At 37.5% G+C, this 15,234-nt stretch overlaps 1 protein-coding gene across 1 annotated transcript in view; it reads left to right on the top strand.

The window, feature by feature from the left end:
* Positions 1-916: 916 nt before the first annotated feature.
* Positions 917-15,234, top strand: part of LOC311233577 (uncharacterized protein) — a 78,015-nt gene continuing 63,697 nt past the window's right edge. The window contains exons 1-4 of the mRNA XM_084320544.1: positions 917-1,119; positions 5,355-5,429; positions 9,957-10,151; positions 11,491-11,561. Coding sequence (XP_084176670.1) covers positions 1,062-1,119; positions 5,355-5,429; positions 9,957-10,151; positions 11,491-11,561 — 399 coding nt within the window. The 5' untranslated portion in view covers positions 917-1,061. The remainder of the gene's footprint in view (positions 1,120-5,354; positions 5,430-9,956; positions 10,152-11,490; positions 11,562-15,234) is intronic.

Genomic DNA, 15,234 nt, shown 5'->3' with positions numbered 1-15,234 from the left:
GTTAACCTTTCACTACCACACTACAGAAGGTTAACCTTTCACTACCACACTACAGAAGGGTTTCACTACCATACTACAGAAGGTTAACCTTTCACTACCACACTACAGAAGGGTTTCACTACCATACTACAGAAGGTTAACCTTTCACTGCCACACTACAGAATGTTAACCCTTTTAACCTTTCACTACCACACTACAGAAGGTTAACCCTTTCACTACCATACTACAGAATGTTAACCCTTTTAACCTTTCACTACCACACTACAGAAGGTTAACCTTTCACTACCACACTACAGAAGGTTAACCTTTCACTACCACACTACAGAAGGGTTAACCCTTTCACTGTGACCATACAGAAGGATAACTCTTTCACTGCCACACGACAAAGGGTTAGGTTAACCTTTCACTACCACACTACAGACGGTTAACTACTAGTATTGCTATTAATCTCTTAAAGAAACGGTTGACTAAAAGAAGACTAGGTAAGAGGGGGGAGTCAGAACGTCAGTCAGCTGGCACGCACAGCTTCAACTTAGACTTCTCCCAAACTATGTAAGTGAGTGGGACGCACACGTTTCTATAAACAAGGTGTGAGGGGACCTATAATATATAGTGTGTCTGACTCTTAACCACCAAAACCTGCACAGACTATAATGTATGACATATATCATGTCAGTTAGGGTGCAGGCCCTCACCTGTACCTTGTGTATATATTGAAAGAGAAAATACGGCAAAATAGTACAAATGTTTGAGACACTCACAAGACAAATGAATGGGTTGGTGTAGCTCTGGTTGTGTAATATGTGTCTGGAGTGAGTGAGCATGTGAGAATGAGCTCGTCATATTCAGGGGTGTGACACACATCATCTCTCAACGCTGGGGAGGTCTGTTCACTTTATACATTAGCAGGCTGTATTGGACGTCTGTCAATCAGAAAAATATGTTTCAACTTTCTTGCGTGGGTCTCATCATTAAGTTATACAACAACGAACAGTGATTGTAAACCTGGATTATATTTTTTTTAATCTTGGTGGAATCTTCCTCTCGCGAGAAACCCATGTATGGGAATGAATACGAAGATGCAAGAACGAGATGGAGTGGAGTTACACGTCTTGCCAGGTACAATGTTTATTATGTACTGTCTTGTCAGGTGAGATGTTTATTTATGAGTGTTTTGTCAGGTAAGATGTTTATTTATGGGTGTTTTGTCAGGTAAGATGTTTATTTATGGGTGTTTTGTAGGGATGCTCGATATTGGCTTTTTTACCGATACCGATATACCGATATTGTCCAACTCTTAATTTCCGATACCGATATCAACCGGTATCAACCGATACCGATATATGCAGGGTTTCCCCCCAATTTTTTTTTATAATTTCAGGTAATTAACATTACATATCTCTTGTTGTGGAATTAACACAACATTATGCATACTTTTGACAATAAATAAAATCAGAATTTGTTCTTACTTGCTTGCCTGGGTAAATAAAGGTTATAGAAATGTAAACAAAATTAAAAATAAAACTATTATTATTATTATTTTTTTAAACAGATACCGATATTTTCCGATATCACATTTTAATGCCGATATCGGCCGATAATATCGGTAGGCCGATAATATCGGACATCCCTAGTGTTTTGTCATACCCACTGGCCAAATGAGACCATGGTCTTTCTCTTTCTGTCCTCAGCTTTGGGGTGTTGGACAAACACAAAAGGGGGAGGGGTAACCTAACCACTGGTATTACAGAGCGATGAGATAGGGCGAGGGAAAACACAAGAACACTGAGATAAATACAAATAAAAGCTATAGAAAACACAAAACACCAGGATAAAATAAATGGGGAAAAAACCCAAAATAACCACCACAGCCTAGCATTTGAAAATAAACTGGAAACAAAAAAGCACTAAAGAGAGAGAAACCCCTAGAAACACTCAAGAACACTCCTCTACTACTGATGGCAAATGTGGAAAAAAACTTATTTCAACACAGGAAACCAAGTCTTCAAGCACTGCACACCTGACACCAATCAGGTGGCAATCAAGCCCACACACCTGCCCTGCCGCATGGCAATTAACTGGTGTCTGGTGAGTGACTGCTCACAAGTATTGTACGTTATATCATATTACATTATATAATCATTATATAATCATATTATAATTCATTTGTATATTATATTGAATATATTATGGTACTATATTATATTGTATATATCATGTACTATATCACATTATATATGTGCTGTATACACTATTATTATATACTATTATATATACTATTATATACTGCAGGTATACTGTAATGTGTACTGTAATGTGTACTATATGTGTGTACTGTAATGTGTACTATATGTATGTACTATGTATGTATGTATGTATGTAAATGAAAAAAAGAAAAAGAAAGAAACGTAAGTCTTCAGGGGTAGGGCCCGACAAGCCTAGTGCTTCTCCCTAGCCCTTTTCGGACAATTGGACAATGCTGCAATAGCAGCTGGTAAAACTTTGGCGATTTATGTTATGTGTCCAAAGCCTGAAATAAAAAATAACTGAACTGAACTGCTCACAAGAGAAACCCCCAAATACATACATACATAGCGCACAGGAATAAACTAAAACCAAACCCACATAGAACATAGTCCATCACACTATTCATTTTGTGAGATGTGTTTCTTACCAATAGAAGGTTATATTATTACGTTATCTATGAACCAGATAATCACGTCAAAGCACCTTTCATAGTCCAGACATGGCATCCTCTAGGGTCGTGAATACATGTCATACAACATACGACTTAGCATGAACTCATTCTATCTTAGTATTGTATTAAACCTGTATTTGGACAGAGGAGGACAGAGTTATTAGCTATTCTATCTTAGTATTGTGTATTTATTGTATTAAACCTGTATTTGGACAGAGGAGGACAGAGTTATTAGCTATTCTATCTTAGTATTGTGTATTTATTGTATTAAACCTGTATTTGGACAGTGGTCATAGTTATTAGCTATTCTATCTTAGTATTCTGTATTTATTGTATTAAACCTGTATTTGGACAGAGGACATAGTTATTAGCTATTCTATCTTAGTATAATAATAGTGTCTAGTATTGTGAGTGTCTAGTATTGTGTCTTTATTGTATTAAACCTGTATTTGGACAGAGGAGGACAGAGTTATTAGCTATTCTATCTTAGTATTGTGTATTTATTGTATTAAACCTGTATTTGGACAGAGGACATAGTTATTAACTACTCTATCTTAGTATTGTGTATTTATTGTATTGAGTGTTGTGTTCATTCATAGTAGAGGTTGAGTATTTTATCATCTAAAGAGTGTTGTGTTCATTCATAGTTAAAGACAGTAGAGGTTGAGTACTTTATTATCTAAAGATGGTAAGTTAGAGTGTTGTGTTCATTCATAGTTAAAGACAGTAGAGGTTGAGTACTTTATTATCTAAAGATGGTAAGTTAGAGTGTTGTGTTCATTCATAGTTAAAGACCGTAGAGGTTGAGTATTTTATCATCTAAAGATGGTAAGTTAGAGTGTTGTGTTCATTCATAGTTAAAGACAGTATAGAGGTTGAGTACTTTATTATCTAAAGATGGTGAGTTAGAGTGTTGTGTTCATTCATAGTTAAGACAGTAGAGGTTGAGTACTTTATTATCTAAAGATGGTGAGTTAGAGTGTTGTGTTCATTCATAGTTAAAGAGGTTGAGAAGACAGACGGCTTCTTAGTTACAGTGGGTGACAATATTGTCACAAGGAAAGATGAAATTACATACCTAGGGTCCATCCTAGAGGCAAATCTTTCCTGTGACAAAATGGCATCCAAGTTAATAAAAAAAAACGAACTAGATTCTTGTACCGGATCTCCTCTCTGGTAAACAAGAATACCCTGAAGACTCTGGCAGGAGCACTCATTCAAGGGTACTACGACTATGCTTGCACCACATGGTACCAAAGCACCTCAAAGGCGCTAAAAACAAGATTACAAACATCACAAAACAAACTGGTCAGACTACTACTTGACCTTACTCCTAGAACCCACCTCACCCCTGCCCACTTTGACTACCTATAGGATGGCTTAGAGTAGACGACAGAGTACAGCAACTTGCAATGGGCCTGGTCTACAAGATACACTATACGACTAAGGTACCCATGTACATGTCAAAATACTTCCCAAAGGTCAGTGAATACCACGACCACAACACCAGAGGAAGCTCAACAAATCATGTTAAACCCAGATTTGGCTCAAACAAGGGACTAAACACGTTTCGCAATTATGCCACATCAATGTGGAACGCCCTACCCAAAGCTGTATAGGAATGTGAATCCCTACCCACATTCAAAACTGCTCTAAAAGAGCACCTAAGGGAGGCTGCAATTCAAAACTGGCCACCGTAAATGTCCAAATGTCCAAACCCCCTCCTAATGTACAGTCTCCTCCCCACCGCATGTATATATTCTCTCCCCACCGTATGTATATTTCTCTCCCACCCCCTCCTAATGTACAGTGTCCTCCCCATCATATGTATATACTGTCAGGATCTATGGGTAACAGTACTGTATATTTCCATATCATATATGTCACAAATGTAACAGTACTATACCTGTATGTCATGTATGACCCTATGCCATAAATGTCATGATGTCATATATGTTGTCATAAATGTCACTATGAATTGAAAATGGGGGACCCTGATGTAAACAAGACAAACATCTTTTTCTGGTCTGCATCCCCTTAACAATTGTATGTATTGAGCCGTACTGTATTGTACCCATTCTGCAATCTGTTAAATAAAGTTTTCATTCATTCATTCATACTTTATTATCTAAAGATGGTGAGTTAGAGTCTTGTGTTCATTCATAGTTAAAGACAGTAGAGGTTGAGTATTTTATTATCTAAAGATGGTAAGTTAGAGTGTTGTGTTCATTCATAGTTAAATAAAGTAGAGGTTGATTAATTTCACGTGATATATCACATTCACTCTAAATTGATTTAGATTAGAAAACATGATTCTTCTGAAGAGTTACCAAAGCTCCTTGTACAGTTGATTAAATCTTTAGGCTACAGACCTTAGATAGTCTGTGCAAATAAACCTTTTACATTGCTCAAAATGTGAAGGTACTGTTTAGCTCAGTTGTCTATCACAGGCACATTTCAGAGTGAACTATTTAAAGAAAGCTAGCAGTGGGACAATAGTGTCAGGAGGTGTCATGTTGGAATCATGTATATCTAACCTTTAACCTTTATTATGAAAAGGATATTCACTGTGCTTATTTAGGCCTGACATTTGTCATTACAATTGGTTTGCGATTCAGCTTTACACCACCTTAAAATTATGATATTTCAATTACAGAGTATGGAATTGCCAGTCATCATGTCAGACGTCCATCTTGGCTCCGGATCGCCATCTTGGTTCTTCTACTTGCAGGTGAGGTCTTACCACACTTACCACTGTTATATAACTGATTGATTAATCTACTTTATTTGATACATGTGAACAATCATAGGCCTACAGCATTTTAACATCGGAACTAGGGGTGTAAAGGTACACGTATCCGTACCGAACCGTTTCAGTACTGGACCTAAGGTTCAGTACGGCTAAACCTTAGGTCCAATCTAATATAATTTTTTTTTTCTTTTTTACAAATCGATTATTCATTTCAATATAGAATATTCGTTGACAGCCCTACAAGTACAATTAGTTACTGCACACTACATAACCCTTGACCAAACATGGAAAGCCAAACTTTACCCAACTGTACCGGAAACTCATACCAAACCGTGACTTCAAAACCGAGGTACGTACCGAACCGTGGTTTTTGTGTATACTGTTACACCCCTAGAACACAGTGATATTTCTGTTGTGGTCCCCAGATCATACAGCATTTTAACATCAGAACACAGTGATATTTCTGTTGTGGTCCCCAGATCATACAGCATTTTAACATCAGAACACAGTGATATTTCTGTTGTGGTCCCCAGATCATACAGCATTTTAACATCAGAACACAGTGATATTTCTGTTGTGGTCCCCAGATCATACAGCATTTTAACATCAGAACACAGTGATATTTCTGTTGTGGTCCCCAGATCATACAGCATTTTAACATCAGAACACAGTGATATCAGCGTTGCCTGCGGCTTGGGCCAGTCGTCATACTATCTCAATTGGCAGAGGTAGCGAGTGGAAATTCGATGGGTGGGGATTGGACGTTGTGGACAGCGACTCCTACAGGTCGGTCGGGTGACGCCTGTACAGCAGAGACAGGAAGTATCGGGGGCAGCGTGAGCCTCCCACGCATTACTCCTCGCCACAGAGTCCGCGCTGTCTGGTGAAAAGATGCAACAGGCGGCCTCCTCATGTACCGGAGGGGACACGTGATGCAAGGCTTCTATCCTCACTACAGCCAGCCAGTGGGAGGCATAGTCTAGCAACGTTCAAGACAGGGGAGGGGAGAATTGAAGGGGAGAATTGGCGATACGAAATTGGGATGGGTGAAAAATTGAAAAATAAGGAGAAAAAGTGGATAAAAAAAATAACACAATTTCTGTTGTGGTCCCAAGATCATACAGCATTTTAACATCAGAACACAGTGATATTTCTGTTGTGGTCCCCAGATCATACAGCATTTAAACATCAGAACACAGTGATATTTCTGTTGTGGTCCCCAGATCATACAGCATTTAAACATCAGAACACAGTGATATTTCTGTTGTGGTCCCCAGATCATACAGCATTTTAACATCAGAACACAGTGATATTTCTGTTGTGGTCCCCAGATCATACAGCATTTTAACATCAGAACACAGTGAAGTGAATTGTTTAGTTCTTGAGATAAATTGTAAACTGTATCTAATAATAGAGACAAAATGAAGTAAGTCAAATTCATGTTTAAAGGCTTTATTCATCCTACATCAGTGCAATTAGTTGTTGTGGGACTTGGACAGCACCTCTGTTGTCCGGGCAAGATGAGCAGTGGAATGTTTCTCCACTGGCTCTTACAATGTATACAATAAGCAATGTAAAAAGAAATACTTATAAAACCAACAATAAATATAACAAAAGAGAACATGGCAAATATATAGCCTATGAAAGGAATGGGATGTGCTGAGAGCAGAATGTAGATGTGTCCACTATAGCTATATCCGCGCAATTTTTCATTTGCAGTGTTCGTGTAGTGCTTATATGTATTTTCGTTGAGGCATGAATATAAATGTAAAACGTAATTTTGAATGATATTGTCGTATTTATTATTATTATAATTATTTTTACATTTACATTATTTAAACCTGAGGATGTCTGTTTTGATTGATTGAAAATGTTATTAACAGATTGCAGAATGTGTACAATACAGTACGGCTCAATACACACAATTGTTAAGGGGATGCAGACCAGAGAAAGACTTTCGTCTTGTTTACATCAGGGTCCCCCATTTCCAATTCATCATGACATTTATGACATACATGACATACAGATATACAGATATATATCATGACATTTACGACATACATGACATACAGATATACAGTACTGTTAGATTTATGACATACATGACATACAAATATACAGTACTGTTAACCAGATATCCTACCAGAAACTATATACATTTGAGGAGGAGGAAACTGTACATTAGGAGGGGGTTGGGTGCTAAAGATGAAAAGGTGAAGAAAGAGTCTGTCATGTTACACAACACAAGCATCAAAAAGCTCTGAGAACAGAGAGTCTGTCACGGTCCACACGCAGAACAAAGGAGACACCAGACGGTCTGTCGGCTGGGAGAGCTACAGAGAGGACCGATGTTTACGTGTGTTGACGGGTCACTCAAACAATGTCTCCCATAAATAGAAAACCTGATTGTCTAGTTTTAGTTTCCACTGCAAACGACAGGGCGGAACGGGGGTAGACAGTGGCTCGGGAGGTAGAGCAGTCGTCTGGCAATCCGGAGGTTCCCGGTTAGATTCCCGCTCCTCCCGGGCAGTGTGTCGATGTGTCCTTGAGCCTAAAATAAATTCTCATGTGTCATCTGCCACTCTTCCATGGATCTCACCGGTTTCATTACATTTTCTACTTGGAACTTAGCAGCTACTGAGGCAAGGAGGGATAACAACAGTGCATGCAGGCCAGAGGCCAAGAAGGAACAGTGCATGCAGGCCAGAGGCCAGGAAGGAACAGCACGCCAAGCCTAACCCTAACCCTAACCCTAACATTAGCCAGAGGCCAGGAAGGAACAGCGCACCAGGCCACAACACTCCCTCCTAGTGGCTGACATTTTTAATAGCTTTTCAGTCAACACGGTTCAGATTTTTATTGGAGACAATAACCTGCATATAAAAGAAAATTAAGAGTTGACTTTGAAACCAGCAAACGATTATTCAGTTATTTGGTGTTTATGAGCCATACAGTATAATAGTGATGTATAATAAACACTACGCCTATTAGCTATTACCTTTTTGATGTAACCATCTCAAAACCTGTTGGGAGGGAAACCAGCTATACATTTCCCAATTGGCAAAGACAAGGTATTCACAAACTATCTGACATATACAGTGAATACGGTCTCAGATCATTTCAAGAGCTCAAACAAATCTATAATGTCCCTAGTACATCCTTCTTTTTTATTTACAGTTACGCACTGCAATGCGCACTTATGGTGTCCCATGGAATCAGCCTTTACCAGGTCACCCTTTAATGAATATAGTGAATGGCATAAATGTTAAAAATGGTTTTGTTTCTGGGTTATATAATAAAATACAAGGAAAACTAAACAGAACTACAGGTAATACCACTGTCTGGAACATAGATTTAAAGAATTACAACGCCTGCATAAATTGGCAGAATATGGGATAATATTCCGTTAACCTCTCGTAATTATAATAACCAATTAACTCATTACAAAATGATACAAAGATTTTATTTGTCACCCAGGAAACTCTGTCAAATAAAAATTTTACAAAGTTCTCTATGTGCTTTATGTCCGCAAAAAGTCATAGGAACATACATACATATGATGTGGGAATGTCCAGGAGTACTAGCTTTTTGGGCCAAGGTTGCATTATTTCTCACTAATATAACGGAGATAAACATACCTTGTTTGCCACACATTTTATTATTAAATGATGATTCATCTCTAAAATTAACACCTCACAAAAAGAGAGTGTTTCTGTCCGGTTTAACGGCAGCAAAGAAAATGCTCGTAATGAGATGGAAACCACCTCATAGTCTCAATATCATTTACCGTTGGAAACTGTCCTTCTACGAAGTATTGAGATTAGAGGCATCCAGTGCTAGAGCACAGGGAGCAAGGACAGAATCAATCCAAATATTACTTACTGCGGTCCAGAAGGTAAAATCAGTACCCTGAACACTTGTACCTTGACACCAGAGAATGAACAAAAATCATGTTGCTGTTGTTTCTTTTTTATCTTTTCTTTTTCTGTTTACTGTTATAATTTTTGTTGTTGTTTCTAAATTGTATTTTTCCCTATTACTTTGTAACAGGATCAGAGGTTATCTAACAAACATAATTATGATTTATTTTCTAATTAATTGTATCCTATACATGTATGCAGCATCATGGTTTCCCCCTTTCCTAAAATGTCTATGCAAACCCGGGGGGCTGGGAGGGGGGTTAAGAAACGGCCTGGGCTGTCCTGCAGCCACAGGACCGTCAGAACGGAGGAAAAGACTGTCACAGGCAGGCTACACAGTATATGAATATACTGACGGACAATCTATACTGAAAAGACACTATTTATGCCACTGTGTGAATTAATATGAAATGCTGATGTGAATGTCTTTCCTCTGAACTTGTTTAAAAAAAAAGACAAAATAAAAAGTTGGTCACAAAACAAAAAAAAGAAGGGCTGTGGGACTGTACAGAATCTGTACTTGTTTTGTAATTTACGAGTCGAAGTGTAGATGCAGAGTGACGCTAACTCTTATTTCTCTCGTCAGGATCCGCTTCCTGCTTCCATAACGCTGTTCCAACATCATCCACGACATCCACAGTCCCTGTTCCAACAACCAGTGCCCCTCCCCCTGCCTCTCCCCCTACCCCTGCCCCTCCCTCTCCAGCCCCCAGAACAATCTCACTAATATCTGCTGCTGTGTCGCCATTCAAATCACATAAAAACACAACAAACCATTCAGGTAAACAAGTTACGCAGGTAAAAATGTATTTCAACCCAATACCGTTGATAAGGAGACACAGTGTCAGAAAAGCTGAGGGCCACTAGAAGAAGTATAGAAGGATCATAACATTATGAAGAAGTATAGAATGATCATTACATTATGAAGAAGTATAGAAGGATCATTACATTATGAAGAAGTATAGAAGGATCATTACATTATGAAGAAGTATAGAAGGATCATAACATTATGAAGAAGTATAGAATGATCATTACATTATGAGGAAGTATAGAAGGATCATTACATTATGAAGAAGTATAGAAGGATCATAACATTATGAAGAAGTATAGAATGATCATTACACTATGAAGAAGTATAGAATGATCATTACATTATGAAGAAGTATAGAATGATCAGTACATTATGAAGAAGTATATGGATCATTACATTATGAAGAAGTATAGAATGATCATTACATTATGAAGAAGTATAGAATGATCATTACATTATGAAGAAGTATAGAATTATCAGTACATTATGAAGAATTATATGGATCATTACATTATGAAGAAGTATAGACGGATCATTAACCTAAGTTTCAACACTGTTTGATGAACATCGTCACTCAGCTGAAAGAGTATACCCTTCCTGCTGACTTGTCGTGAACTTGTATAAAAGACTTTGGATAAAAGCTTCAGCTAAATGACTAAATGTAAAATGTAAATATTGCAGAATAAGACCAGCCTGTATAAGCTTATGCTTGTGTAATATATAGAATGATCATTACATTATGAAGAAGTATAGAATGATCATAACATTATAAAGAAGTATAGAAGGATCATTACATTATGAAGAAGTATAGAATGATCATTACATTATGAAGAAGTATAGAATGATCATTACATTATGAAGAAGTATAGAATGATCATTACATTATAAAGAAGTATAGAAGGATCATTACATTATGAAGAAGTATAGAATGATCATTACATTATAAAGAAGTATATAATGATCATTACATTATGAAGAAGTATAGAATGATCATAACATTATAAAGAAGGATCATTAACCTAAGTTTCAACACTGTTTGATGAACATCGTCACTCAGCTGAAAGGTATACCCTTCCTGCTGACTTGTCGTGAACTTGTATAAAAAACTTTGGATAAAAGCTTCAGCTAAATGACTAAATGTAAAATGTAAATCTTGCAGAATAAGACCAGCCTGTATAAACATTATGCTTGTGTAATACATGGATATGGTTCAAGCTTTGCAGCAAAGCACTAATGATGTATAACGATGGTTATGAATGGATTTCTATATTTATTTTAATTTGCATTGATTTGTTCTTCTACCTGGAAGGTGTGTACTACTGGATGATACTGTCTGTGGACCTGCCTCTGGAGAAGAATGAGTCAGCCATCAGGACTTGGGTATGTAATAATAATAATAATAATAATAATAATAATAATAATAATAATAATAATAATAATAATAATAATAATAATAATAATAATAATAATAATAATAATAATAATAATAATTAATGAACTTTAATTTGTATATCACATTTCATACAGGAACTGCGAAGTGCTTCACAGCAGTAAGGTAGACATACAGTAAATAGGCATAAAATGAGCATAGTTTTGACTAAATAAAAGCATAACGTGCAATAAACATAAACTTAAAACCACATAAAATAGACTGAATAAAAGTAGTGCAATAAAATAGCTCTCATTTACAATAATCACATTTGGCATAAAATAGACATTATCTAAGGACATGTTATTATTAAGGCTGTCAATCGATTAAAATATTTAATCTGATTAATCGCATGATTGTCTATAGTTAACTCGCGATTAATCGCATATCTTTTATCTGTTCTGTTTTAAGTTTATGTTTATTGCACGTTATGCTTTTATTTAGTCAAAACTATGCTCATTTTATGCCTATTTACTGTATCTTTTTCAAGATCTTTTTCAAGTTTTAATACTCTTATCAACATGAGAGTCAACAGATGCTTGCTTTATGCAGCCATTTAACGCAAAATGATGACCCTCATGAATTGCAAATTTGCATCAAATTCAAAACAGAGTGATGCACAAAATAACTTAAAAGAAAATAATAATTTAAAACAATGAATAAAGTGTGCATGAAATAATAGGGGAAAGAAAACGTTAGGAACTTGTTTCATTCACCCACACAAGAGCTGAGGACTCACACCCCCCCCCCCCTCTCTCTCTCACACACACACACACACACACACACACACACACACACACACACACACACACACACACACACACACACACACACACACACACACACACACACACACACACACACACACACACACACACACACACACACACAGTCTCCCAGCTCTCTTTCTTGCCCCTTCCTCATCTCTCTCACCCCCCCCCCCTCTCTCTCTCTCTCCTCTCTCTCTCTCTCTCTCTCTCTCTCTCTCTCTCTTCTCTCTCTCTCTCTCTCTCTCTCTCTCTCCTCTCTCTCTCTCTCTCTCACACACACACACTCTCCCAGCTATTTCTCTCTTGCCCCTTCCTCATCTCTCTCACCCCCCCCCCCCCCCTCTCTCTCTCTCTCTCTCTCTCTCTCTCTCTCTCTCTCTCTCTCTCTCTCTCTCTCTCATTCTCTCTCTCTCTCTCTTTTATTACATAAAAAAACAAAACAAAAACGTAAAATCGTGCGTTAAAAGAATTGTGCGTTAGCACGTTAATAACGAGAGAGAGAGAGAGAGAGAGAGAGAGAGAGAGAGAGAGAGAGAGAGAGAGAGAGAGAGAGAGAGAGATGCCCGGCAGGAACCATGACAATTGCAATTAGTGTACAAAACGAATTTATAATACGTAATTCTTAGAATGATTGATTGATTGATTGAAAATTGTATTAACAGATTGCAGAATGGGTACAATACAGTACAGCTCAATACACACAATTGTTAACACATTGACCGCCAGCAGCGGGGGGCTGCAGGATCCCCTTTCAGCGCCAGGTCTTTATTCAATGGATATAGTTTTAGAATGCCAAACTTGCGAGTCCTAAAACTATATTTAATATTATAGCTATGGATCTAGTAACGCCGTCGACTGTCAGTGAGTTGCATCCAGTCAACGTGCAAAAAACTGATTGTTTTTTCATCCGTACATTTCCGTTTTATACCGTTTTGAATATGAGTATAGTTTGGGTGATTCTGAGTAATTCCAGGAAAAGACGAGAAAAAGGCATTTTAGTGTAATCCAGTTATCACGTTGTAATTTTTCGGCTGATTATCTAATCATCCTGAAATCAACGCTAGATTATCATTAGGCGGGGTGGGGTGGGGGGGGGGGGGGGGTAACTGTACATTGGATTATCAACGAAACCTTACTTGGTCCCAAGAAGAGGGTCTCAAGGACACAAGGAAGACAAAACTAAATTAGACAATGGTGCACAGCACCGACAACAGATGAACACACAACAGATTAGTGATGACAGACAGGACATTAATAAGTACAAGACAACAAAGATGAATACACTGAACTAGGCCACCTGGTGGTTGAGAGCCGTAGTTCAGGTATGGGAAATGTCCATGGACAGATGGGGGTTGTGGAGCAGGACCGGGGGGGAAAATGTCCATGGACAAATGGGGGTTGTGGAGCAGGACCGGGGGAACCGTTACAGAAAGCAGGCTTCTCTGGGAAATACGGCATCACACGCAACAGAGTACCGTAGTATTCGGTGCAACACGCCAGTCAATTTAACTACATGCATAATGGTCCCGTGGAAAACAATGAAACCCGGACATTTTCATGAATTTATTAAAAAAAAAACGGACGCCATGGACAAGGCGTGAAAAGAGGACATGGCCGGGCAAAAGAGGACAAGCACACCCTGTGCAGAGAGTGTTATCGGCAACTGCATCATGTTTTTATTAAGGCTGTCAGTTTATCGTGTTAATTATATTAATTAATTACACAGCAAATTATCGCATTATGAAAATGAACTAAAAATTAATTAAATTTTATTTATTTATAAAAAATATATATATTTTTTAATCTCATTCATTCCATAAGAACAGACTTTTTTTAATATGGTCCATTTGCATGTTCTTGGTATCTGATTCTAGGGACATCTATGGATCTCAGGGAATGTATTGCCAGTGTCAGAAATGCTGTGTCTTTTACTAGGCTTGAGTAAATTGTAATGAACCAAATGAGAATATCAATAATTTGTTTTTATCTTTGACTGTGAATAACACCATGCTAAAATTTACCAGACCTGAAAAATCTAAGCAAATTAATAAATGGAAGATGATTAAACAGAAGGTTTTGTAGATAGAGTACTGTATTCTGCCATCCGGACACATGCCATTTGAAATATGATTATAGAATATAGAATATCAGGCCTAAAATGGTTATGCGATTAAAATGTGATTAATTAGATTAATTAATTACAAATCCTGTAATTAATTAGATAATTTTTTTATCGCCTGACAGCACTAGTTTTTATTGAATGAAATGCTGCTCTGATTACGTCCTCTTGAAGTTGACAGGCTTCAAATTTGAAATGACATAATCATTCCATGTTTTCTATGCAAAATCTTTTTCTTCAAGTAACTAGTAACTGATGGGTTCAGATGAATGTAGTGGAGTAAAAAGTACAATATTTCATTTGAAATAATGAAAACAATCTAAATGCAAAGATCCCTAAAAATTTAAATACTCAAGAATAGTACAAGTGCCTAGACATTTTACTTAAAGGAACACGCCAACATTATGGGAAATGCACTTGCGGTCTTCTCCAGAGTCAGACAAGAAGATACTAGCTGGTCCGTATCCACTTCCATTTATCTGTGCTAAGCTAGGCTAGCTTGCAGACGGATACCTCTCTTACTGAACACAAAGGGAAATTGGTATAATATCTTCTTATCTGAGACGGTAAGCGCATTTACCATAATGTTGGTGTTGTAGTGACTGTACATAATTCACAAGGAACTCGTTGGGAATGGTAGTTCCCCCCGGACGATTTATAGGGTGGCACTTCCTGCCACCGGCATTCTTATTTTACTGTCGACACGACTACGTCGACTTGTTGTTACGCTGATGA

Source organism: Notolepis coatsorum (genome assembly GCF_963971535.1).
Source record: "Notolepis coatsorum genome assembly, chromosome: 8".
Lineage (NCBI taxonomy): Eukaryota > Metazoa > Chordata > Actinopteri > Aulopiformes > Paralepididae > Notolepis > Notolepis coatsorum.
This window is presented reverse-complemented; position numbering and strand designations above follow the sequence as displayed.